Below are 27,640 nucleotides of genomic sequence, written 5' to 3'. Positions count from 1 at the left end.
AGTTTTCCCACACCAAACAAGTGCTGTCCTTATTGGATGGATATAGAAATAACCATTTTGTACAAAATAAAAAAGCAGTCCATCATTACTACCAGAAACATACTTCGTGAGCATTCTCTGATTAACCACATCTCAAAAGCTATCATTTATTTATTCCCAAATTCTTTGGTAAGGAAAGGGGGGGGTTATAGTTCCAGTTAAACAATCTCAATCAAGTTCTGAAACTTGACACTACCGAGGCTTCCAGTTATTTTTCACCTTCACCCTTGCAGTATTTGCATCAATACAAAATTCATTATACCCAAAAGGAGCATAAATCCATTGGCAAAATGTGGGTATTTGTTGTTCAACAACTCACATGAGAAATGCAAACGAAATCCTAGGATTCCACTTAAAAGGACTGACTTTGGTTCAGACCTAACCTGAACAGGTCATCCCCATATGTACTTGTGGCAGAAATTAACACACCAATTTTCTATTCACACCACAAACTTCTCGAATTTGAATGTAGTAAATCAAAGGTGAAAGGAAAAAATTGTGCTAACAGCAGTACAAGTGAAAGGCAAAAAATGCCTTTGAAGGTCATTTACTGCCAAAGAAAGTATAAGGAACAGTTTGCTTTGGAAGATAACAGTGATAAATCAAGGATGAGGGAGATGCAGAGCATTTTGGCTGCTATTATGGACTTGTAAAAGTTTGGGGTTATTCTAAAGATGTACTTGAAGACTGTCCTGTGCTTATCTTTTTCGTATGCAAGAAATTCTTGCATAGGATTCAAATGAATGAACTGCTCTAAATCATGTTAGCATGCAGTACATTTAAAAACCTGAGATGAAGTTATCACAGACCAGAAATAATTACCACTCGAGAAAGCTGCCAGAGCAAAGCAATTTTAACATCTCCATTCCTCATATGTTGTGCAAAAATATTTAGCTGTACCATGTTTTCATTTTTCATCTACTTCCTATTAGAAACAAATACAAGTCTGTTCAATCGGAAGTATCTAGGCTAAGATGCAACCCAATTAGAGCATGAAAGTTCTGATTTCTATATAATAATTTGCTAGAAACACAGATAGGCAAGAGTAACATTTGTCACAGGGGAGAAAGAATCCAAGTGTACAAACTGCCAACTGTCAGACATGACCAACTGTAGAAAAAACCCACACCCACTACACAAAATCCAAATCTTACTGCCATCGAGCTTCAGTATAAAATAAAAACAACATCATAGTAAACATTTCCTGCAATTCAAACAGTTCTCTAAAACATCGTACTTGCAAGTGAATGCGACTTCATTAGATACATTTTTTTCAGCTCAATTTTTATTTGGCTTTCATTGAAAAGCCTCAAATTTTGCAATTAAATAGAATTCAGCAAAACGTGAAAAACTAACACGTTTCCCTTATCCTTGATTTATGTTCAGTAGTTGAAGGATACTGTATTAGCACAAAAACAGACTTGAAAACATTTTATACTCAAAACTATCCTGTTATTACAATAGAGATGAAAACAAGCCAGTGCTCTTCCCAAACTTGTTTTTGTTTTGTTTTTAAAACAGATAGCAGTAACTGTAAAAGCACAAAATCCAAATTGCATTAGCCATCTTCTATACTTGTATTGAAAGGATACACAAAGAGGAAAAAAAAGAGCAGGATCTTGAGAAATTTTCACTTCTTCAGGTAACTGTATTAAAGAGAAGCTATTTGGAAAACTAGAAGCAAGCTTCCAATGTAAGGAAACATGAAGCAGAGTATGAAGGAGAAAGAAAAAGATCTGAAGTACTGTAAAAAGCACATATTGCCATGGACACAGACTAACATTTCCCAGATCAGAAAGAAGTAAGTACATCTCTGAGGAAGGGCAGACAACAGCATTAGAGCTTCCCTCAATTAGGGAGTACATTTCATTGCTCAAGTTTAGATTTTTTTATTATTTTTTTTTTTATGACAGTCTGGAAAACAAAGAAGCTACCATTCCCAGTAAGGCCAATCTGATTATCAACAAAAGCATGTGGTTGAATAAACATTTCATGCTGGTATGAAACAATTACCAGTTGTCATTTTTTAAGATTAGTCATATGAATTACGGCTGAAACAACAGTGTTTCACGCCATCGTACCTTTTTTTTTTTTTTTTTTTTTTTTTTTTTTTTTAAAGTAAGACACTTTAAAGACACTTAAAGAAGTAAGCAGTTAATGTAACTGGTCTTAATTGAAGTATCTGGTAAATCTTACTATTCATAACGGCAATCTTACAATAAGTCATTTCCAGTAAGAAGTTACATTTCTTTCAAAAAATTGCCACAGTTACTGTTCAGGCCTTTGCAAAAAGAGACTGCAATGTAGGAGATAATGCACTGCACATTACAGCTCCATATACAGCTAAGCATGAGCAAAGTTTCAGTAAAACTAGCTATGAAGAGGTAATTTCACACGTCAAACTTAAAAAAATAAAACTACTGTTGTTCAAAATAGCTAGGAATTTGAAAACATACAGGTTGTTGTGCTGCTTCATCTTTCATTAGGTCTTCATAAACCTCTCCGCCTTCATCTTCTCCATAGACACAGTCGTACAGCTCCTCATCTTCATCAACACCCGTTTCACTGAAAAAGAAAATAATTTGAAAAAGGAAAAGCAGCTGTGCAGCACAGGCTAATTACCATGTCAGCTCTGCAAGGGAACATTTCTTATAGGAAAATTTCTACAGTAAACAGATTAATTAATAAAATTATCTAATGAAAAGAATCCATTACAATAAATTAAGTCCATTAATTGTCTTTTCTCAATGCATTTAAAATATGATTGTATGAAATCAACACAACACTGAAGACTGAATCAATTTATAACTGCACAGAAGCTCAACCAGGCACGAAAAGCAGCTTGTCAGGACAGTTTTGTCAGGAGGTACCACCCAACCACACTCTTGGCTTCAGCCCTTTTCCCACCACATCCAGAGGCAAGGAGCAGCCTCTCCTGACTGCCTGGCATCCTGCCACAATGTGGGACAGTGGCACAGCATCCCTCCTGCCTAGAGAAAAAATTACCTGGGCTAAAATGCATGCTGTGGAGCAAGCAGCTGAGAGCCTGCACCTCCGTGCCATAACCTAGTGCTTTTTATCATCACATAGCAGCCTTCAGCTACCCAAAATTAAAAGCAACCTTTCAAATTGAAAAATCAGTTTAACAAAATAGGGTAATCAGAAGTAGTGTTCTTCTATTACACAGACTACAGAAATACTTCAGCATAAAAATCAATCCTCAACTCTACCCTCAGCTAATTCAGCTTCATTAGAGTCAGTCCTGTAGGAGTTTTGCCTGCTTCATACTAAGACTGTACCTACTCCATAAAATGTCCTGTCCCCATATTTCTTACAGTATTTCTACAAAAAAAAGATACTCCAGGTAGTCTGGTCATAGTAATACAGAAAATCGATCAGATGTGCAGCTAATTTGGGGATTTTTTTGTTGCTTTAAAAGAACATTGAAATCTTTCAGAGTGAAAAAAAAAAAAAATCAGGATTGGATCACTCAGATGCAAAGCTAGAATTAGGAAGGATGACCATTTCTGTTGGCGGATGGTCGGTGCTCAAGTACATCAGAAGCTCTGCTGGCAGAGACCCGTGATTTCCAACAAGTCAACATAAATCAGAATTGGTACCAACGCAGCTTCCACTCAGACAACTCAGAAATTCTAGACCAAATCATCATGTCTGTGGCCAGGGTAATAAACACAAACTAAGCAAGTTCCTTATTTCTCATCAAATACATCATGAATGTGTTTTTTTTTTTCCATACAGGACATCTGGAGGATAATGAAATAGCATTGGAAGCTCCAATGAACAGAATGATAAAAAATATTGATAGGATCCAACAGACAGAGACACTGCACACACCCCTTCCTTTTCCAAGGGATACCATGCCCTTGGCACCCAGGTGCTCCAGGTTAGCCTGGCATTGCAGCGTACAGCAGCGATGAAGGTGCACTAGCATTTCCCATTAAGCATTAGCAGCTGTTTTAGGTGCAGCACAGACATACTCCATTTTACCACATAGGCTCTGGAGAACAAAAGCTGGTAAAAAGGTCAAAAGGGGATAGAAACATTTAACCATTACAGCCCTGATTGAAGGCCTTAGATCCATTCTAAATTCCTTAGACACCATTTAGACTCGGAGACAACTATTTCCGTCAAATACACTTCACTAATTAAGTGGAACTAAAAAAAAAGAAATGTAGACCTCTTGCATCATTCACTAGCACTTATTTCTTTTTATGAAGAGGGTACCTCTGAAATTGCCTCCTCCACAATTGTGACAGCCTATAAGTATCAAACTTCAGCAAGACATACTTGTTATTGATTAAAAAGATGACCTACCTATCTAAATTTCTTTGGTATTACCTGTTGACTTTTTTTTTTTTTTTTTTTTAATGAAAGACCACCTCAGTAGCAAATTTGTATACCTATTTAAGAACTGTTAAAAATATTTGCTGATAACACTAACACCACCACATCTAATAACTGAGGACATCACTGGAAGGTAGATGCTACACTTTTAGCTACACCAAGTGAAAAGCAGCTGAGACAGCCAGTCAGCTGCAAGAGAGGAGAACTTTTTGTAGAGGTGGTAGGTCAACTAACACAGAGCGTGGTGGGGTTTTCCCTTTCCCAGAAAAGAAAGGAAACCATGGTGTGACCACCAGCTACTTCACAACATCACAGCAAGCAACATACTGTGTGGAAAGAGATAGACCAGTGATTTGAGCACTAGTGAACTTTGAGTTTTGGGACAGTATGCACTAACAGTGTGCTTATCCATCACGATTCCTAACAGATCTTTAAAGGTGCTAGCTAATGCTATACAGACTGTTCACGTCTATCTCATGTGTGCCTCAAAACCAATTAAAAAAAATCGGCAATTAATAATCTTGCAAGCACTTACCCAAAAAGTCAAATGTATTTATACAGAGAATTTCATTGCTTTTTTTTTTTTTTTTTTTTTTTTTTTTGCAAGATCAAGACCTTCTCCTTGGGTTCCTCACAACTGAGAATTCTATGAAAGCATTCTCACAGTTCAGACAAATTATTGAAACACAAATTCACGATTCACTTTGTTACCAGAACCCTCCATAAAACATGCTTCTTTATATATACAAATTTATCACAATCATTCAGATAAGCCTTCATCATTAGTTCTTCCTGGTCATCATAATGACTAACCAAATGTTTTTAAAAGAAATAAATTCCCCATTCTCATCAAAACTGTTCTGCAACACCATTAAAACAGTGTGCAACTGAAAAAAAAATCTTTCATTTAACTAAATTATTTATGACATACTCTATTAAATCCGGAAGACCTTTGTAGACATCTTCATCATCAACACTTTCTTCCGTAGGGAAAGGTCTATAGAAAGAAAAATATTTTAAGTTATAGACAGCATTTGTCTAGTGGCAAAGCAGTTCTGGTCTGGTTTCTAATATTTTCACACAAATTACTGTTAAGGTTACCATGTTATATATTGTTTTCTTTCTCTGATGGGCAGTAAACATATATATTTAGTCTTGGTTGTATGTATTGATACTTGATAAAAACCTTACTGCATAGTGGGGTTATATATCATCACTAACACATATTATTGACAGTTTTTACTGTGAATTCTGAATTTTTAACGTAGTAAGTGGATTACAGGACTGGCTGGAAATTGGGAGTAAGAGGAGCTGTTTTGTTTTAGAAACACCATCCATTCACATATAAGATTGCTGAATCAAAGCACTCAAAAAGGATGGAGAATCCCCAAGTTAAAGCATGCATTCTTTCACCTTCTCTCACAGCCCGTGTTTACATTCATGAGGTTACGTTTAGTTGCATTTGTCTGTTGTTTTTTTTTGTTGTTGTTGTTTGGTTGTGTTTGTTCTTGTTTGTTTTGAAAACAACAATTGCACCAACTGGGCAGCTTTGCTGTTTTCTATAATGCAGAAACAGGAAAAAGTCCATTCTTCCTTCACACTGATTATGAGTCCAACTTACAATCCACGGCACAATTATCGGACGGGTTCTGTAATAGTAACTTTGGACTTGATGATCCTTAAGGGTCCCTTCCAACTCAGGATATTCTATAACTGCTTATTTGTCTACGCCATGTTTCATCACGAGAAGGCTTCAGGCACTTCAGTAAATGTACCAGAAACAGAAGATAACCTTCAGAGCTTTCACGTATCATCCACTTCCAGATAAACTGGGAGACAGATTTCTACTTCTTTTGCCTGAACATCCCAACTCTTGTTAAAATGCTTAGTCTACCTATATGGCCTCCAACAGCTACTCGAAGGAACACCATGCAAGAGGCATTATTCCCACCACTCACTAGGCCAACAACATACCTTATTCCTGTTGCTATTGCAATAGGTGTGCGGGAAAGTTTTGAGAGTGTTTCTATCACCTGAAAAAAAAAAAAAAGAAAAACTGTGATTAGTTCTAAGAATGAAAGCATTAAAATAATCCTACTTTGATCACAGCAAATGATACAGGTAGACACAAATTCTGGCCGTGCCACATACTGAGTGCTGACTTGCACAAATTTCCCATGATGTGGTCTTCAGTTCTTGTGTATTGATGGAGGTAATGGGAGCACAAAGAAAGCACAGGTAAATTTCTTATTTACAAGTTTCAGCACACGTTAAAAACAATTAAATCAGACTTAAAATAAGGTCATGTGGTAGTTTTAAGTTGGACCTGGATGCAATTGTAATCAGATTTTCTTGCATACTGCTCTGAAAGTTTTTTTTAATCTAGTTTTCATTAGAACTTTTCCAAACGCTGACCAGAAGAGGGAGCCAAATGACAAACGAAAGCGCCCTTTTCAGGACTTGCTCGCGAAGTAAAGGTCATCTTTATTAGACAAATAGGAAAAGAAGCTACGAATTTGAACTCATAAGCTTTTTTTAATTTTAGCTGATAGCATCAGTCTAGGAGATCCCGTTCTAAGATAATCCTTCACATAAGGACCCAAGGTTATGTACAATAGAAGGAGAACATTAGGGAGGGTAGAGGAGAGCATTTGGTCACGTACACGTAGAGATTTTGTTGTCAGTACAAGAACCAACTAGTACCCTACCTAGCACATCCTCTATGTCACAAATGATTTCCTCTTTTTTTTTTTTTTTTTTTTGAGCACTTTCAGATTGGCAAGTCTTATTTGCAAGAGAAAGGGAAAAAAGAAAAAAAAAGAAAAAAAAAAAAGAAGCCAAAATGAGACCCCGTAGCAATTTCCATACCCGCAGCAACAATGTCCCCGGAACTTCCCAAGAGTTTCAGGATGGGTCTTTACAACTTCAAATTCTCAAACTGAAGTAAAATTTCCTGAGAAAGTTTGTACCAGTAGGATTAAAATTCAGGTATAGCAATGACTGTGCCATGGACATTGTGAATAAAGTTTACAATTAAAATCATTTATTTTTGAAGTTCTAATTACAAGACTAGACTGATCATAAAGCTCACAGAGTTAAAAGTACATCTCTCAGAGGGAGGACAATGAGATGTTCACACAGGAAAATGACAAAGTAAAACCACACAAAAGAATTGCAAACTACAGAGCCTAAATGGAAGTAGAAATGCTTCCAAAGTGAATCAAGTTTCATTTGTTAAAAAACAATTTCAAAAGTGAAATAGGTTATACTGCCCCAGTTGAAGACATGTTTGGGGTTCGTTTAAGTTACTGTAAAAGTTTACACTGTGGAAAACCTGGTTTTGTTTAATAGAAAAGGCAAAAAATATTGAATACAAATAAATCTGTCATGTCCGTAATTAAAGGTTCAGGCATTGTAATTCTCCTAAAAAATAAATATTGCAATATAAACTAGACAAAAGTTTTCAAAATTCAAGAGAATAAAAACCTTAAAATTATTTTACATTAGCCAAAAGGTCAGAAAGGAAAAAGATTTTTAAAATATATTGCTTATTTAAAGCAGGTGAGTTGTGGTTTATATACAAAGGAACGACCTGCCTCCACAAATCTGACTGTCTCAGCACTGACCCGGGCAAGGAATGCTGAGTTGTACGAGACAAGGCTCTACGGGAAGTTCACTGGAAATTCAATAGCTGACAAGGTGATCTCTCCTGACAGATGGGTGAATATTGACTGGCAAAATAACAGGAAAAGAGGTTTAATGATTATTGAAAAAAGAGAGAGGCAAGTCTGGTGAACTAAATATCCCTTTCCTGTTTCAACGTGTTATTTCTCAGCACACACAACATCAAACTACTACACCCACGCAAACCCTTTTCCTTAGAGGGATTCTCGCTTATCTAGTGTAATCACTCCAAAGTATGGCTTACTCTTTATAACTAGTTATGGTTGTTTGAAGAACATAGAATGAAAATCTGGACAAAAATATGAATTTTATTAAGGTACTAGCAAATGGTATTCCCAAATTTACTGCCAAATTGTATTTTGCAGCTATCAATACAACAGAAACAAAAGCAAGTGTTAGAAATTGTGAGGAAAAGATTTTCAAGAACCAATGTAAAATCTCCCTAAAGAAAAAAACACAAAGCTGAAGAAGCCAGAGAAGTGTTTAAAGGAACATGCCAAAAAGGAACCATAACGAGAGAAAACGGAAGGCAACCAGTCATTTTCACTGCTCCGGGAAGAGAGAGGGTCTGGCATTCCAGGAAGAGAAAACTCATGTGACAGAAAGCCAAAAAGCAGATTTCTATCAAAATACAAAAAACAGATAACCCATTAACAAGGAAATGGACATCACTGCAACAGCTGTCAATATCTCAACAGAAATACTGTGTTGTGCAGAAGTAGGTGATGAAGAGCGGTCACACTAGCATCATAAAAGAAAACACTGGGCAGAGGCTGCTATTCTTCTACCTGAAAACAATTAAGAACCAAAAACCATTAACCACACAATGTTTTTAAGGTTAAAATACCTGAAAACAGATGCAACTTCTACAAAATACAAATTGATGCTTGCTCATTGAACACCCCTATTAAAGCACAACTTAAAACTTCACTGTCTGTAAATATTATGGTTTCTACTGAAGGATTTTGTTGTTGCTGGGTTTTGTTTGTGTGTTGGTTCTGTTTTAAAAGCATTCTTAGAAAATGTCAGGATACACACCACAATTGTGCAAACAAATATATGAAACTAACACTTCTGGTCACACTAGAATTGATTTACCATCACGTGTAAATTCATTTGCTTCAACATTTTGTAGGGACAGAGGAAGATTTTCTACTTCTCCCACATGAAATCTCAGTTCTTTGTTTCTAATGCACTGCAGAAATTCTTCAGACGTGGCTTATTTCTGACTCCATAGGGAAGGTCTGAGTTATGGACAGGCTGAGTTGTCAGAAACACGATCCAAATTTTGAAACAAGTTCATCAAAATAATCAAACTATCCCCAGTAAAATGTCTGGTTTTCAACAAAATGACCGAGAAAAAAATGGGAGTTTCCTAACAGCTCTAGTTTCATGCCCAATACAACTTGGGAACCTATAATATAGAGCCATTCTGAGCTCCAAAATTACAGTGTACCCATGCATATGAATGTCCATAACATTCAATTTGAAAAGGCACAAGAACAGCATTTTTTGCCTTGCTCTTTTGCACTCAGAGGAGCTTCACCCATTTTACCCATTTAACCCTAGATGTGTTCCCCATTCTCTCCCACAGCAAGGACTCAAACACATCACTCAGGTGCTTCTGCACCTCTGAATGAGGCTAAACTGGATCCTAGCTTCAAGCACAAAATTAGCACTCCTTGCTCATACAAAATCCAGAATGAAGTTTCTATGGCTGGGACTGCTCTACAACAAATAACTGTACAAAGGGCTGCGCGGCCTGTCCACACACAACGTGACCAGGAATAGGCACTGAAAATTAGACGCTGAGTAAGGATTCACATTTATGCTTTTGCGAGCTATGACACATTAAAAATAAAAGCTTTATATTCCAAAACATCCTGCAACAACTACATCCATTCACATAGTCAAAATAGAAGGCTCACTAACTCTGACTCTCCTACAGCAAAACATAAATTTGGAGCGTTAGCAGGAGGCACATGAGGAGATGCCCCCGGTGCTTGGCTCAACATGGCCGCTTCCCACTGACTAATTCTGTCAGACAGAGGTGGAGCGACTCTTCAGAAGTCACATCAAAGCCACGTTCACTTCAAGATGACGTGAACATCCAAGTCTGTTTCTCAGTGTACAGCCAGTTTATGCAAAACAATGTGAAATTCAAAACTACGGCCCTGCAAGAGGAAGCGTACCTCGGCCTGCTCACCAGGGAGGGACACTGCTCCTCAGCCTTGTCTCACACACGGCCAGCAGCAGCCACGGCCTTGTGCAAACCATTGGCTTTTTACCTCTTGAATTACTCCAACAGCTAATTTTTTTGGCTTGATATTGTTTCACTTGACTTGCTGTCAGAGGTCAGGCTCTCCAGTTTATGTAAGGGCTTGCATATCTCTTATCACAGTAACTTTGTAATTCCCTGCAGCCATACCCTTCAGTAAATCACCTCAGGTGTTCCTACACATACCTACCGCAGCAGTACACTAGAGGGACTACTTTACTTCTTTCCGTAGCCATGCCATCCATGAATCTGAATTTAGAATGGGCCTAAGTATTTTGGTGGGGTGAGTTTTCCATCTTGTTTCTGAAAAAGCAGCTTAAAAGTCCTGCAGTTCAATAGCAGACAAAATACCTTTTAGAAGTGCTTTTCTACTTTTAGAATAAACAAAAATACATCATTTTGCAGCTTCCCGTCGCCCCAGACAGGCAACATTTCTTCGCTGCTGACAGCTGCTTTCAGTACTAGACCCATATTTCAATTTCTGAATTTAGCTGAACTGAAGACATGAAGTGATCAGCAAATGGTGATGGCAACAGCTTCAGAGTTTGTGCCAATGAAGCTTACAAAGAGCACTCACACATGGTGCTGACTGAAGCAGTTCAATTCCCATGTATGCACTTACAAGAGGTTCTTCTAATAGAGCAAAAGTCACTAAGAATATGTAACTATATCATATTTGAAGTTTTTTTGGTTCTTTTGTTTTCTCTTCAAAATCTGGGCATCCAGTTCAGTATAAGAGTGCCACACTTTGTTGACAACTTAGCCTTATTCCCTCCCATAAAGTAAATTTAGCAGATACATATAAAAAGAAATAAAGCAGTTACATTTACCAGTGAAAAATACTTCTAATACCAACATACTTCTCTACATGCTGTTTTGAAAAATGCATGTTGGTTTCTTACCAACCAGGATTTATTTTCTGACATCGAATTTTGGGGATAGAAAAAAAAAAAAAAAACAGTTATACAGGAAAATTAATTGCTCAGTGTTAATCGTCTCTGGATACAATGTGCCCCCAATTCCAGCCTCTGGGTTGGAATAGTGATCTGAAGCCATCTCACTTCAAGAAAACTTCAGAGGTTAGTAACTACATGTCTAACATGCCCACTATCAACTAACTTGAAATAATGCCCCTTTTACAAGTAGTTGTAACTACTCTCAGGCTCAAGTCTAATCATGAAGATAATCTCATAGCTGCATAAGACAGCTTTATGTACCTTAGGTACCACCAACTCAAAAGAGACTACAGAGCTGCTACTTACTTCCTCAGAGAAGCAGGCATACCTGTAGTTTGTTATTCAGACCGTTTCTGTCAAGACTTGACCAAGTCTTAAGCATCTTTCACTTTTGTACGCAATACCAGCATACTGACCCCTTGTTTCTTCAAGAATCTATTCAAAGCCCATCTCAAGGACACTCAAATATCTGTTGACAATGAAGGCACCTGCTCATTTGATAGGGTAACATGAAAAATACTCCATTCTGAAAGCGTACATGAGCTTCCAACCAGTTTCCAAGCAAAATTGGTCAGCAATACATAACGCTGAATGTGAAATGGATTAGAATCTTTTGGAAGCATAAAGGAAGAGTATTCTGAAGTACAGATTCTTGAGACTTGTGCATCTAAGTATTAATTATCTGCATATATATATATATATATATACACACACACATTTACCACAGTTAAGGGCAGATTATGCAAAATAAAAAGCTAAATCAACTACAAATTACTTGGGACATAGATAATATTCATACAAGGCTAATTCCAAGTCTATTGTATTGAGCACGCTTGAGAGCCATACTGCCACAGGCTGAGGGGGTTTTCACCAAGCTGTTTTCACACAAGCATCACATTGTAGAGATAGAAAAATAGCAAGAAGTCTTCACTTCACATACCTGTCACTCATGGATAAGATGAAATTGCTATACAAAAATATGTTCTCAAATGACTTATATTAATAATGAAGTTTTATTATTTGCTACTCTGAGGAAAGCATCCTTAGTTTACCAGGCCCCTGGACAATCCTGGATCAATACTTCATTTGGCACTGAAGAGGGGAGCACATTGTATTATTTTACCGTAATCCATCATTAACTTTTGAACCAAAAGACCTCCAGGAACTGCTACATTGACATTTTCATTTAACCTGGCTGACAGATGTGAAAAACGACATGCAGCCAGACAACTCCAGGGCTATCACACACCTAACACATCTAACAAGCAGATTATTCCAAGTAAAGGGCGTTAATAAAATTGAACATTTTCTCTCCATCTGACTTGGTGTTTAAAGTGTTATTACTCTGTATTGGTGCACATTAGTTTTAATTAAACCACAAGCCTCTAGCAAAGAATGAAGTCTTTTCAAAGAAGGCAGAATGAAAACATTAAAAAATGCCCTAAAAGCAAACCCTTAGCTTCGCACCTCTACCAGGCCCTTAAAAATAAATAGTCAATTTTCATCTCCAGCTTCTATTATATATGCCTCTATTAAATACTGCCATGACATACAATGAGGTGTCGAAGTTATACAGACACAAACACAGCAAAGAAAACATACAGCCCTTGCACCCTCACCAACATCTCATTAGGCACATCTTGGCCTGCAGACATCCAGCACATAGAAACCTAACAGCCTGGTTTTGATTCAAAGCTTCACATACAGCTAAACACTGATTTCCCTCTCATTCAAATAATGAATTATAAACTTTAGGTGTAGAAGTGCAATCTAAAGGAAGAGCACATTGAAGTCATTCATTTCCGCAAAGGTGACCACCAGCCACGGGACGCCGCTTCCTCACCGAGATGACCTTCAGCTATCCTAGTCCTGGTGTCTCTCACCGTCCGTTCTGCCATTTCCCCTGAAATACAACCTCTAGAAATATACCTGAGGAATCCTCCACCGTTCTTTCCCATGCAGGCTTAGCACCGGCACAGCAGTAGTAAATAGCCCAACCATTCCAGTGAGTCACCGTAGAGAAATTTACAACCGCAAGCCAAGGTTTTTTTGTGACTGACAGTAGCCCGCCAGCAACTCGAAAACACAGTTTGAAACCAGGTGCCAAATGCTTTTCTGCACAGGGAGCAAGGGCAGAGCGACTGCTGTAAAAGCTGTTCTTGGCAGTCACGCACGTTTCCTCTGAAAACAGCTCCAGCTGCAAGAAGAGACCTCCACAGCGCTGCTGTGCTGGTTGGGGAAAGCATGGTGGGCTTCGGCAGGGACGTGTGGGCTTCGGCAGGGATGTCAGGGCATGCAGACCTCCTCCTTCCCTCCTAGGCAGGGGATGCTATGTGCAATGCATTGCCTCGGGGAAGTCTCATCTTGCATCAATTTTCTCCAGTGTGTCTCCAGTGTCTTCATAGATAACAAAGTAACAGGAAAGTCTTTCTCCAGACTGAATAAAAGAAATAGCTGAGAAAAAAGAAATCCTCCTGGGTGTTGTCTCCTCCTGTTTGTAGATAAGCTAAGTACAGAGTTGCAAACTACTGGGACTTCAAACACTCTGGGGAATCAACAAAAGATGCAACATTTTCTCCAAAGCCTTGTAAAAAGAAGAGGTAAGGCAGGCAGTTTGGCATAAGGAAGGCAGAGCCGAAGAGAGAAGTGAATCATATTAAAAAAAAAAAAAAAAAAAAAAAAAAACACTCTGAAAGATGTGAGAGAAAAGAGAACCTGATGTCTAAAAGAACAGTCCAAGGCTGGGTGTATTTTCCACTTTTAGAAAAAAAAAATACATAGAAAAAAAAAAAACAGAAGAGTTCTGTTGTGCTGTTTTTTAACACGTTTATGTATGTATTCCAAACATTTTTATCTTGTTTCACGGCTAGACAGAAGCATTTCATTCCTTGCTATGGGATCTCTCTCCTAAGAGCTCTAACTTACACCAAGCAACACCTGATTTCATGTACTTACAGCACAGATGTGAAGTATCCATAGCACTTCTCTCTCGGATAGTAGTGGAAATAGAACCTAAATGTAGTTTCAAGAAATATCAAAGGACAGGTCAAACCCCACGCTAACCAACCCCTTCTCACATGCCTGTGGCTCACTGAACATTTTTAACATTTATCCCTTTTGCAGGGAGCAATACCTCAGACCACCCCAACTGCTGAGCGGGAGCAGCAGGACTGGCAGACGGATGCAGCACACACAGCTCCTCAACATCACTTAAAAGAAAAGGGAGAAGCAAAACCGAGTGTTCTCCGGGAATTTTTAAGACACAAGGTCATATTATTAGGAATATAATGAGCAAGTCTTTAACAACTAGTATCCGATTATGGACAAATCTATAGCCATTAAACAAGAGTTGTGCTTAAAAGCCCATTTTCAAGTTCAGTCTATGACGAAGCTACAGTTCCTAGTCCAAAAGCATGAAAGCTTCCCTAGACAGTTCTGCTCTTACGAGGAACTGAGAAAATCCGAATTGCACAAGCAGCATATTCCTCCTCAGCTCTCGGGTGGGTTTGTCCAGCAGGCCCAGACACTAACCCAAGAGAGCAGTGGGGGAAGGGAGCCCCAGCAGCTGCTTCCTGCCTGCAGCTTGTGGTTTTGGTTCTATGAATACCTTCGAGCCCTCCCCATGCCTTCAGGGGTTGAAGGTTTTGTTTTGTTTTTGGTGGGGTTTTTTTGTTTGTTTCCTAAGATGATGTTGCCTGAAGAATGACAGCCTTCCTTCCTTCAAGCACTGCTTTAACAGCCAGAGCACTTAGCACGAGTGCAGACTGCCGTGTAAAAGCTAGAGAATAAAGTAGGATTTTGTCCTTCTGGTGCATTTATTATGTTTCAGGTTTTGCATAAAAGGCAAAGGAATATAAAACGATATGCCCAGGACAGTTCTGTAACATCTGTCTGCTGTTGAATCGTTCCAGTTCCCTTCACAATCATCTTTATTAGGGTAACCAATACTTACAAACAGCATTAGCAAATTATATCCAGGCTTTGATCCAATGTTCTCTCCCAGGGCTTTCTAAATACTCTTATTGACAATATCATTTTTTTTAACTTATAAAATAAGGTAACACTAAACAATAAAGGACCAAATAGTTTTTTCCCTACACATTGAACTGCACTTTTTAATATAGTCCTAATTTCTTCCTAAATACAAGCATCCTTTTTAAATCCTTATCAAGTAGGATTTTCAGATGTGTTCAGAGTTTGAAACACAGATTTATTTTTCTTTAATGAATGGATGTAAATCAATGTCGTGTCTTGAAAAAAAAAAAAAAAAAAACACATTTCTTTTGCTACTGTCCTTGAACAAATTTCAAATGACTTTTGTTGTTGTTGTTTTGTTTTGTTTTTAATTTGAAAACAACAAGCAATTTGTCTAAATTGGAAACACCGGCTGTGGCATTTGCACACTTTGTATACATTTTGGGTCTGCTTGACCTTGGATGATCGATATTAGCACTAACATGTTCTAGAAAGAAACAAGTGCTGTCGTATTCAGTATTGATTGCACCTCAAACAAATGCTACTTTAGGTATGCATCCTAGAGTTTAATTGGCATGCGGTTTCTACACTCCCACCGTGTTATTTTTTTATATTTCAACCTATTCCTTGTCAACCTTGGTATCAGCAAGAAGGATATTAGGAGGAGGCTGCATGAAGGAGCGTCTCTTCCTCTCTTCTGCTAAAAGCAGAGGAAGGTCTTTCGCTTCCTGTCTCGAGCGAAGCGCGCACCGCCACACTTCTCCCTTTCCTAAATTCACTTTAACCGCTGACTACAATTTCAACCGAGATTGTTGAACGGTATCTAGTCCCACTTGAATATATGCCAGTGCACAGTCATCGACAGTAAGAGTATTTATTGGGGTAAATGCACGTTCTATACACTTCCATTCTCTATTAGAAAAAAAATCCCCCTGCTACAGTGGGCAGTGCACAGGGAAGTGAGTTGTTCTTTTTGATACAATTATCATCACACACCTGCACTGTAATTTTTCAAAAGCCCCCAGTTGTCTTCAAGTCTTGTGCTCTGGATCTCTCTCTTCTCAACAAGAAGAGATGAGGGTCTAAATCAGCCCATAGGAAAAGCATTGCACCTGCCCTCAATGCTACAAAAAGATTCAACTCACTTTTACTCTCACCTTCTTCCCATCTCACTTTAAATCATCACCATGGGTACTGGACAATAAAAGATACACCCAAAGACATTCTGCAATGGGAATGGCAATCCTATCGACCCCCTTTATAGAAACTTGGAAAGAGGTGTGGTTTGCTTTTCTCCCTATTTGTCTGTTCATTTAGATAACGAACAAAACTGCACTTCATACAGTGAAAGAAAATACAAACCAAGATTGACATTCTCATGCTTGTACCTCACTCTCCTTTACCTCAATCTGTACTCTGAAAATTACAAATTGAGTGAGAAACTAGGTTACTCATTTTATTTGCTACGGCTTCATTTCTCATTTTGTTCCCCTGAACAGGCAGCAGCTTGTCAGTTGTAGCGTTACTCACGTACACATGCATCCCCTCTCACACTGCAGTAAGAGCACTGCATTTCCAAAATGCTGCTGCGGAACTGCTCCGCCAAGGCAAAGGGGGACTCCTCTATTTTCAATTCTTAAAAAATTTGGAATACATTTGCAAATAACGATGACAACCTACAAAATACAACCTCTGTGCCTTCAGTGTCCGAATGACATTGTATCCTTATTTACGCCGACACCGTCCCTCTGCTGCCTGCAGCAGAATTAAGCCAGAGAGATCTCCGAGAGCTTCCCATCAGTGAGATCAGCTAGAAGACACAACTCTCAGACAAACAGTACATTGAAGGGCAGCACATGTAAGAAATAATAATCATGTACCACATGCATCTATTTGGGTCAGTTATTTTTCCCAAGCCACCTGTATATTAACACTGTAAAACACAAAAGTGTTTGAACACAAGAATACAAAGAACAAAAATATCTGAAGACAAGAACAACAGCAGAAGATCAAAAATTTCTCATCGCTGTACCAAGCATAGGACCGCATTAGGCACTGTGCCCATATCAGCAGTCAGAACCACAACTCTAACCAGCTCTACATGCCTGATTCCCCCAGTATGAACTGGGACTACTTTGGGCACTATGCTAGGATGTGGTGCCATCTCTGGTTAAGGAAAACAATACTTGCTTCAAGTCTCCTTGTCATTTTCACATGGCAGGGGGGATGCACTGGTGTTCATGGACACTGCAGTACAATTCCAGTAAAGCTGTGGGGTTTCAGGCACAGGAAGAAAGTGTTTTGAGTATTATTTCAAGGCATGCTTTATTGTGCCACCCCGGTATCAGAAGACACAGCAGCCACCCCGTCTCATACTCGTCTCGGAACTGCAGCACCAGAGTTACCCTGCAGAGGAATCGGATTTGCTTATAAGGTATCTACAAGTTAAGCCACTCACACGATGTCCTTCAGATAGGGAGTTGTTCTTCAGTTTTCACTTGGCTGTATATTTAGAAGTTTTTCAGGTCCACGATAGGGATCATACCATGCATCTTAGATGCTGATACTGTGATAAACAACAGCAAGCCGCAGATGTCTATCACTAACCTTGTAGTTGTGTTTAGCACTAAGATGCATCACGGGATTTCAGTAGCACTACTGACCTGGGAAACTTCTGCCCTCTGCCCCTCGATTCTGCCCTGCGCCTCAGTTGACTGCTGTCCTAGCCAGGCTAACCCAGCTGTTTACAGCTTTGGGGCAGAAATCACATCAGAGAATGGATATGGAGAGAGTGAGCAAGCCTGATTTCTTAAAACCCAATTCTGAAGGGCAGATGAGCTCTTAGCTTGTTTCCCACCTCAGCCACACTGACAGGTATTCCAGCATGGCAAAGGGAAAGGAGCGACACTGAGGCAGCGACTGCTGCCATTAATCCTGCCTGTTAGAGCACAGAGGGCTATAGCTCACTTCTACTCTCGTGTTTATAGGCACTTCCAAATATTTTATGTGAAATTGCACGTACATGTAAGAGCTGTTGTGAAAGGGAACAGGGCTGAACATATCCTGGGTTGGCAGCAGATAAAGCTTCATCTAAGGTCAACTTCAGTCCTACCCCCATGCATGGCAACCACGAGCAGCACCCAGGAGTTCAGGGAAATGCTTCAAATGAATTGGGAATTTCAGTCCAATACAAAGCACCCACAGCAAGCACGGTACCCAGTGACTGCAGGGCGACTGAGTAACACCACCTCAGCAGGGAAGTCTAAGAGGGAATCAATGCAAAATTAACTGCAAGGCAAGTAGGTGCACCCGGGTAACACACCACGACTAATTTTAGAAACTGTTCTGTCCTAGACAAGAATAAGCTAATGCAAGTGGCCATGCCTTATGGATGTAAAGGTACCACATCTTCTGTAGTCAATGCACGAAGTCATTTCTGGGAGATAGAGCTGGAAAACATATTGCAATCAATAGCCTTATTTAAGCTCCCTGGATTTGTCTAGCATGTAATATGAAATAAAAACCTCATGTGTTAACAAGCATTTAACGTTCTAATAGCAGCATTGTCAGATATACAATGGTCTCATTGAGAGGCAATGTTCACAGAAAAAAGCTTAGATTTTTATGGGACAACTGCCCTGGGGAAAGAAAAATTTCAAGTATCTAAGCCTTTCTTCAGACTTCACTACAAGCTCCGGTTGGGAGCAAACATTTTGAAGTTATAGTCCGTGTCCGTCCAGCAGCAACCTAACTTGACTTATGCTTCTCCCTTATTCGATTTCATATGAAAAAATTGGAGAACAAACAACAATCAGTCAAAAGGTACGCAGGCTCATGGATGCCAGAGACAAACAGCCTCAATGCCAAGATCTCAAAGAAGCTGTTAAACATTAGCACTTACAGCTTTACCCCATGTTGATCACAATATGCTTCTTAAAAGTATGTCTTTCCATATATTTCCCTTTTTACTTGGCAAGCACTAATTATACCACTCACAGCCATTTCCAACAACACGAATTCCCTTGTTACACATAGACCAAAAATAACAGCTTCAGGGATGAGACAGCATCAAAAACAGTGAAATAGAGCAATATTCAACTGAGGCAGATGTGCGAAAAGTAATCCTCAGACAGCAGTCAAGTCAGAGAGCTTGGCAAGAGCTTGATTTTTGGAAAGATGAGAGATGTCAACAACAGCAAGTAAGAAAGTCAAAGGAGGGAGGGTGAGGCAAGGGAAAAGTGGCAATCTTGTTTTAAAAAAAGTCGTGTTGCCAGCCTCTGACAGGGTTTAAGATGACAAAAATGTCACCTCAAAAACTAGAAAACAGGATGAGAAAACTGAAACCAAACCTGAAAAGCAAACGATATAAAATGAGAACAAAAAATCATAGTTCCCTCAACCGTAACTTGTTTCAAAAAAGATGCTGCATGTTTTCCACAAAAAGGAACAAAATTATCAGGATGCATGCACATCCCGTGAATCTTCGTTAGCTGTATTAACATTGTTCGTTTCTTGCTGTAGGCAGTTCTCAGTCAAATGGAGTATTACGCACACAATAGGCCAGGCTACTGCAATGCAAGGTAAATCTGTCAGTGGATGTTTAGGCGCTGAGACACTTACTTTGCCCACTGTCTGTGACAGTTCCAGCGAGACTCCTCGGGCAGCCTTCGACTACTGCAGCTGACACACCAACGGAGCAAGCAAGGCTGGGGCTGCCAGTGGGATCTCCTGCCTGCCCAGCTCAAGGCTCTGCTGGATATTACAAGCTTCACGGCAAGATTTTTCCCGTGAGGATTTCATCTGCCAAGTGAACTAACATGGATCAATTTAAAGCCATCATGAGGTCTGTGGCACACTGTCAGACCAATTCTTTTGTATCAGCCAGGCAGCTCTGATACAACTGTACCAAGTCATAACATTGGGGAAATGCAGACCTTGCTTTTAACATTTTAGCTAACAAGCCAAATTTATAGCTCAATTCCCCTCGATGTCCAGAGGTCTGCACTTGTAAACATGCATCAAAGGAAAAACAAGTCAGATACTATACCTATGGGAACAACCAAATTTCACTGTGTCAAATTGTTTTCAACATGCGTGCAAATAGCAGAGCAAGGCCTAGTGTTACTACAGTAAATTGAGTGGCTTTGTCTACTGTCTATCTATTAATCAGTGTAATTTTTTCCTAATGTTAGAGGAATGGAAGCATTTCAAAAAGAATCTCATGATTTAGCGTAGCCAGCAGCTTGACTTCCACAGAGGTTTACATTACTCCAAAGCGGTGAAAGCAGTACTTTCAGATGTTTATGGGAACATCTGCCTTCGCTAAACCAGCTCCAGAATTCATCATCACTTACCATTTCAGGGAAAGCACTTTGAAAATGTTTTAGGTTATTACTCTGGCAGTCATGAAAGATGCTTTACGCTGCTTGGATAAAGTACTTTTAAGGAGAAAGAAAGCTTACTAACTTTATTCACTCTCCTAAATGGGATGCACTTTTTTTTTTTTCTTCTTAGCCAGGAACATGCAGAGCATTCCCAGCTGACTTACTTCCACGTGCTACGTCTACCTCAGCAGTAGGAGCTGAAGGTGTCTCCCAGTGTCTGTATATGAGATCATGTACAGAAGCCCCAACAAAAGAATTAAAGCAACGTATCAGCATCCTCCTGGAAGCTAACCAAACCATCTTCTGCACAAACGAGCAAGTAACATCATCTTAGATAGTCCTTTTCCCCCCCTGAGATAAGCAGAGACTTGTAACTGCTCAGTCCCTGGTCAGTGGCCCACAGACCCGGTGCACCCCCTGCATCCCCCAGCAGCAGCAGGAGCCGTGCACCAAGCGGCAGTGGGAGGATTTGGGGTTCAGTGGGGCAGAACAGCCAGGCTGCGGCCTCCCACATGCAAAGGGAGAACTGGCACCACCACAACCAGACTGCAAGGAAGTTGGGCCATCAGTAACTGCGTGGCAGCCTCCTTTATCCCACCCCTTTGTGTGCCTTTTTCCCTCACACACCGCACAGGCCGCCGGCTCCATGGCGCCTGCCCCGCCAACAGGCCCTCAAGCAGCAGCGCCACAGAGGCCCGGCCTCCACCTCCCGCCTCGCCCCGCGCTCTCCCTTCAGCCCGCAGCTGTGCCCTGGCACAAGACATGCTGTTTCTACACAGCATTTCCTCTGGAAAGACCTTAATCGGCTTCTGGCGTTTCTAGTCAGGGCTCCTAAGAAGCTCTGCTACCCTGGTACGCCTTACTGCCTTGTGACACACGCCTTGCTTTCTGCGCTGAGCCCCAGCAGCAGATTTCAGTCCTGTTTGTAGCAGTGAGCTGACTAGAAAAAGAAAGCTCTGCCATCCTCCCAGATTCAGTATTCTCTCAATCAGTTTTACAGGATTTACATCACTTTTACACGATTTACTCAGTCAAAGCATCTTGTGAATCAATCACTCCAAATAAATGAAAGCTTATTTTGCTGCTTGCAAATTTTAAAGAACTTTTTTAAACGATGTATTGGTCTCCAAATTGTAAGTTACTCCTTCACCTTGGAGAGGGCTAGTGTCATCATCCCCCCCTCAGCTACGAGGGAGGAAATAAAACTTTATCAGAACATCAGTGCTAAGAATTCTTTCCTTTTCAGAGGCTTGCTGGTGTCAGACAGCAAAGACCACGGGTCTTCATTTACCTGCCAGCCAACATATTAAATAGACTCTGAATCAGATGCGAGAGGAAGCAAGCAAAACCACACTTGAAAATTCCTTTTTACGTGAGCGAAGTGAGAGAAGACAGCATGATACACAGGCTCTAGCAAATGTCCAACAGGAGAGAAAGCTGAAGTGCAGGATTTCCAATAGTTATATATAATTCTCTTACACGTAGTGAGGACTTATCTGGTAGGCAGAAAAATTTGGAGATGTATTAAAATGAACACAGGCATAACAGGACCAGTCTCCTGGCCAAAAGCAAGAGACAAAATGAGACTGCCGAAACAAACCTGAAATGCAGAAACAAGAAAGGCCCAAAAAGCACTTCAGGGAGAAGGACTACAGCAGACTTCAAAGCAAAGAGATGAGAGAGGGGCTAAGCATGAAGGCAAAGGAGACAGGGCAATGATCAAGATCCAACAGTAACTAAACAGGGAAAATGAGTTTAAAAATGTGATGAGAGTATAATTAAGTAGAAAGAGTCACACGGGCTGTGCTCATTAGGGGTAAGGCTAGGGCAACAAGAACACAAGACAGTGCTAAGAGCCCCGCATGGAAGAAGGAGACGGGCCAGCTCTCCTCCTCTTAATTTGGAGGGATAAAAAGTGTCTGTAGGACTTCAAAACCAACTAGTCCCAGCATATCCACAGTGAAGCTATAAACAGGAGAGCATCAAAAGATTTTATCCTTTATTTCTGAACCAGTGCCACGGTGGGGGACACTGCTATTTTGGTACAATTATTTCTTTGTTTGTTAACATGAAGTTGGTAAGCGGCACTTTTTCCTAAGGTTTAGGACACTGCTACAGGCACACAGGTGGACTATGCTGACTAGAGAGAAAAAAACACTTCCACAGCTGAAATAGACATAAGGAAATCTGCAGAAGTTCTGCAATTTGAATAGAAAGGTTCTCATGCACTCCCACTTAATTTGGCATCCAGCATCAGCATGCTTGCACTGATGAACTGCTAGTTAATCTAATTAATAAATCTTGCCCTTGTATGCATTAGAAGCAGTCTGGTTGTGGTTTCTACAGATTCTGAATTTATGCCACCCACCTGTGGGTGGCAAATCTCCATCAAAAAAAAAAAAAAAAAAGTAAGTGTGAATTACTTTGTAAAACTTACCTTATAAAAGTGCATGTTATGCTTATGTTCCTAGTATTTGAGCTCTTTCACTGAGTTTTGGATATTACCTAATGCTTGCTAGGTATGTCTTTCCTGCATTCCAAAAAAAAAAAAAATTATCTTCTATTTCCTTTAAAATACCCAGCTGCAGGTGCTGCACCACAGGCACCCAGTTCTGCATTCACCAGGTGAGGTACCCCGGACTCCCTGCCAAAGCTTCATCTTCCTCCACCAAAGCAAAGTTTCTACTAATTTGGACAGTAAAAACCTGTTTTTAAGGCACAATCATGATTTTAACGTTTTCTGCCACAAAATATGCAACTGAGCAAAACCATCATCTCTCTTCAAGACTACATTCAGCCTCTGAGTTAGCATAAACAAAAAACAGACCTCACCACTTGGAAAATAGCATGCTGACATTTCTAATGAGGTGGTTTAAGAGCTTTCATTAACTCTACCAAGCTGATACTTCAAGACTCATAATGAAGCTTTCTTCCTTGACTCGTTTCCCCCACAAATCAAGCAGAGCAGCTGCATCCATCCACTAAGTTGGGTGCTCAAGCTAACCTTTTTTTGCTAGCTGAAAGATTTTAAGGGGCATTTCCCCCGGGGAAAAAAAAAAAGTCACAACACATTAAAACACAGCCTCAAAAATAAATTCAGAATTCTGTCAGCCAACAGTATTTAGTATAAATTTTAACAAAGGGTAAGTGCTTGAGTCTCAAAAGATGGTGTGTGTATATATAGGTATGTATGTACACATGCATATATTTTGCACTGGTGGTGACGAGGAGATTATTTAAAATCATGAGAAGCCACAAGAGCCAAGTAAGTATCTTAAATGCAAAAGAAAGCACTCTTAAGAGGCACACGCACAGCTAATTCCTTCACAAAGCTGTCCATTTCTAACAGCTACAGGATTTCGTAATCATTACCTACCCAAGACAAGGAAGTTTCAAGGAAAAGCTGCAGATAAAATATATAAACATGAAGAAGTTGGTCTAATTCCTTAACTCGCTGCTTTTGAAGGGACAGCTTTTGAAGGCAGGAGTTCATTCCAGGGGATCACTACACAACGTGCCAACTACAACCAGGACTTTGACAGCACTAACATTCAGACAGTACATAGAGCCAGCTGTTTCGAGTGTGACTGCCACAAGCGTGGCATTATTTCCTTCCCTTATGCCACACTGCACCCAGCTAATCCTCGGGAGCCACGTTGTGCAAGGAGCTGGTGATGTTGCCTGCCGGCCGCCTTCCCCAGCCCAGGAGCCAGCCCCAAGGCGCCCCCAGTGCAGCAGCTGCAGGGGATGCTTATTCCCAGCATGTACCCAAGGCTCTGCTGGCACAGTTGGCTTTGTTTAGTCCACAAAGGAAAGGGACACATCGGAAGAGAAACACTAGGGAGGTCTTTCCCTGCATCATCCCTGCTTGCCCGCCCTGACACCCCCTTGCCCCGCACGGAGCAGGCATTTAACACCCCTCCCTCTCCTCTGGAGAGAAGGGCCCTTCTCAAAATACAGCTTTAGATATGTCAGCTAAGCACCCCGGTGTGCTTGTTCCATGATATCTCATCACCTTACAGCACATCCGGAGCTGGCAAACACAGCCCAACACAGTGGGTACTGCGACTTGCGGTATCACGTGGAGGTACCCCGTACCAGCCACAGGAAGACTATTCTCTATCGACCTAGCAACACAGAGGAAAAAGCTACAGAAGGCCAGTGAGTCACTGTGAAATCAGCAGCATCTCTGCTCCACACTTGAAACCACACCGTGAGTTTTGGACAACAGCTTACCCCAGCGAAGGCTGAATGGGAAAAGGGAAAACTCCCTGCCCCCAGCCACCACTGACCTACATTCCCATTTTCCCTCTACTCCCTGCAAGGGCACAGGCAGTAAATCCTCCCTCAAAAGCCATTTACATATTTTGGTAAAAAAAGTGGATTACAGAGTGCACTGAATTACTCAGCTCCTATCAATTAGCTGCAGGAAACACACATCATGCTGCTTGCACAACACCACCGATGTATTTTGGCACAAATCAGTTCAAACTCAGAAGCACTCTGCGCCTTTCAGCATTTTAAATTAACCATGAAGTAGAATTGTGGAGAATGGGATATATTCATGAGCACTAACCCTCAGCTGGCTTTGCTGTGTAATTCTGCCAAGTGTCCTTGATGTGTCCATTGAACAAAATGGCTTTCAGTTGAAGATATATCCAGACCTGTAAGTAACACTGTTTAATTCAGGAATTTTATTTTACTTTATTTCCAAGGTTAACAGTTATACATAAAACATGCCTGGAATAGCACATTCCAAAAACTCAGATATGCTTCTGTCAGCTACCTCCGCATGGCAGCGCATTTATACAACGTGCCCATGTTGCTACTTCATATCAAAGGCTCTTTAAAGACAGATCTTAAGACTTACGTCAGCAAATTACACTTCTAAACAATAAGGTGAAATTCAGGAACTGATTCACTTGCAGAGTTAGCACGAGCTGCAGTGAATCATTTAATTTGTTAGCAGTACTTCTAATTTCTTCTGTAATGTCACTTTCCACTTAGCTGCTGTTGCTTTCCACAACAGTTTTTAAACAGGTTCTTAAGTTGATCAACAAATACACTCAGTGCAAAAACGTTATGATGAATAATTTGCTACCGAATGGTTATTTTGGAAATGGCATGCCCATTTTTCAATCACTTGTGTTTCACCTTAGATACCTCACGCAGAAAGCCTTGAAAGTGCAAGCAGCCTGCTCAGTGGAACCTGTCCAGATAAACCTCGTGAATCATGCTGGAATATCAAGTACTTAAATTTATCATTTCTGTCTGAACACACAACCATAGTTTCTGCATAAGACTCAATAACTTTTATCGTCTCCGAGGTACTGTCACCCTGGTCTCCCTGTCTCAGCAGCCTTTTACTTTCTTCCACTCCCCCTCAGAGGTGCCCCCTTCACTCTCCTGCTGTTCCTCATTGCTAAAGTACTACCAGGATATGGTTACAAACACTTAGGACCCAAAATCCAAGTCCCAAACCACCTCCTCGCCACAGCAGAGGCAGCCACAGCTCCAGCTCACTCAGCCTGCAGACAAACCCTGTGGTGGTGGCAGTGACAACGAGCCCGCCAGCCCTGCAGCACCACGAGCCAGACACTTCCCCAGCCCACAGCTCACCCCTCGGGTGCTGGCACAACACGGCTGGGCCTCCAGAGGGGCAGGGGCCCAGCAGAGGCTTTCCAAGGCAGCAGCAGGATTGCTGTTGGGCCTGGGGCTGACAGGGAGAGGAGCCCTGCTGCAGCGAGGCCATGGCCGCTCCCAGGCGCTCACCACCTCCTGAGCAGCCGAGGCTCACCTCCCGAGCCACCTCCTCCTGCCTCTGCCACCCAGCCGCGTTAGGGCCTCGCAGGACTGCGCAGAACAAGTGGCAGCACCTTGCTGGCCAACACAGGCCCAGCAGCTATTCCACATCCTTCATTTTCTCAGCTCCAAAATCATCCATTTTGAAAAATCTCCCTCTCAAACCTCTATCAACTTCCGCGAGAACCACAAGGCCCTTCCCACTGATCTGATCACCAAGGAGGGACAGACCGTGCCAGGCACACCATCTCCCTAAATACACCTCATGTTTTGCACAGGAAGACTTAATACTTTTCACAGCAAGGTAGTCTTTATGATCCCAATCAACTACAGCAAATCAAGTACTTTTAAGTTCATAAATACACTTGTATGCTCGGACATTTCTGTTTCCAAACTACTTCAAGTATTCGTGCTGCTTTCCAAAGGCACAGAACACTGCGCATCAGACATTAATTCACAACCATTACTGTCAGAATGAAAAACAGAACAATTTTTAATCCCACACCTCCCTAGTCCCGTCACCAACACGTTAAGTAAGAGCCCTCTGATGCATTTTGTAAGCATTTCTCATTAACTCACACCTATTTCCTTTTTATGAAACAGTGTTTCCGGCTGCAAGCCATTCACTACAGGTTTCACTTTCTCTTGAAACTGTACAGAAAAAGCAGTGAATGAAACTACAACCAATATGACTAGCAAAGCATCCTTCAGGCCAAACAAGCGTTTAAGTTTTAATACTCACAAAGAAACAAACACTATCATCTTTGAAAACAGGCTATCATTTGGGACTGAACACTGGAATACGCTTCTGCTTTACATCCAACCTCTTCAATTCTGTGATTCTGTGATAATAAACCTACCAACTACAAACTATCGGAAGAGAGTGCAGGGGAGGAGATGAGCACCTACAGAAAAGCGGGGCTCCCACAGAGGGAGCAGAAACCCACTCTGCTACCCCACACACACTGCCATCTCTGGGTTTGGTCTCACCATGGCATCTGCACTTAGGCTCGTAGGACGCTTGCACTTGCTTGACTAACTCTTCACAGGAAACCCCAACGCTGCACTGCAGATGGTCGAGGCCAGCATTTCACTTTCACTCTAGCTTGTAATTTCTGCCACTCAGGTAGTGACCAAGACCATGGCCCAAATATCTC

At 40.8% G+C, this 27,640-nt stretch overlaps 1 protein-coding gene across 1 annotated transcript in view; it reads right to left on the bottom strand.

The window, feature by feature from the left end:
• Positions 1–27,640, bottom strand: part of VAV3 (vav guanine nucleotide exchange factor 3) — a gene marked incomplete at its 5' end in the record, with an annotated part of 160,739 nt that overhangs the window by 97,108 nt on the left and 35,991 nt on the right. Inside the window, 3 exons of the mRNA XM_084290678.1 lie at positions 2,496–2,604; positions 5,336–5,401; positions 6,379–6,437. Coding sequence (XP_084146804.1) covers positions 2,496–2,604; positions 5,336–5,401; positions 6,379–6,437 — 234 coding nt within the window. The remainder of the gene's footprint in view (positions 1–2,495; positions 2,605–5,335; positions 5,402–6,378; positions 6,438–27,640) is intronic.

This window comes from Netta rufina (genome assembly GCF_964035555.1).
Source record: "Netta rufina genome assembly, chromosome: 8".
Taxonomy (NCBI): Eukaryota; Metazoa; Chordata; class Aves; order Anseriformes; family Anatidae; genus Netta; species Netta rufina.
Note: the sequence above shows the minus strand (reverse complement) of the source record. Positions and strands in the feature narration are given on the sequence as shown.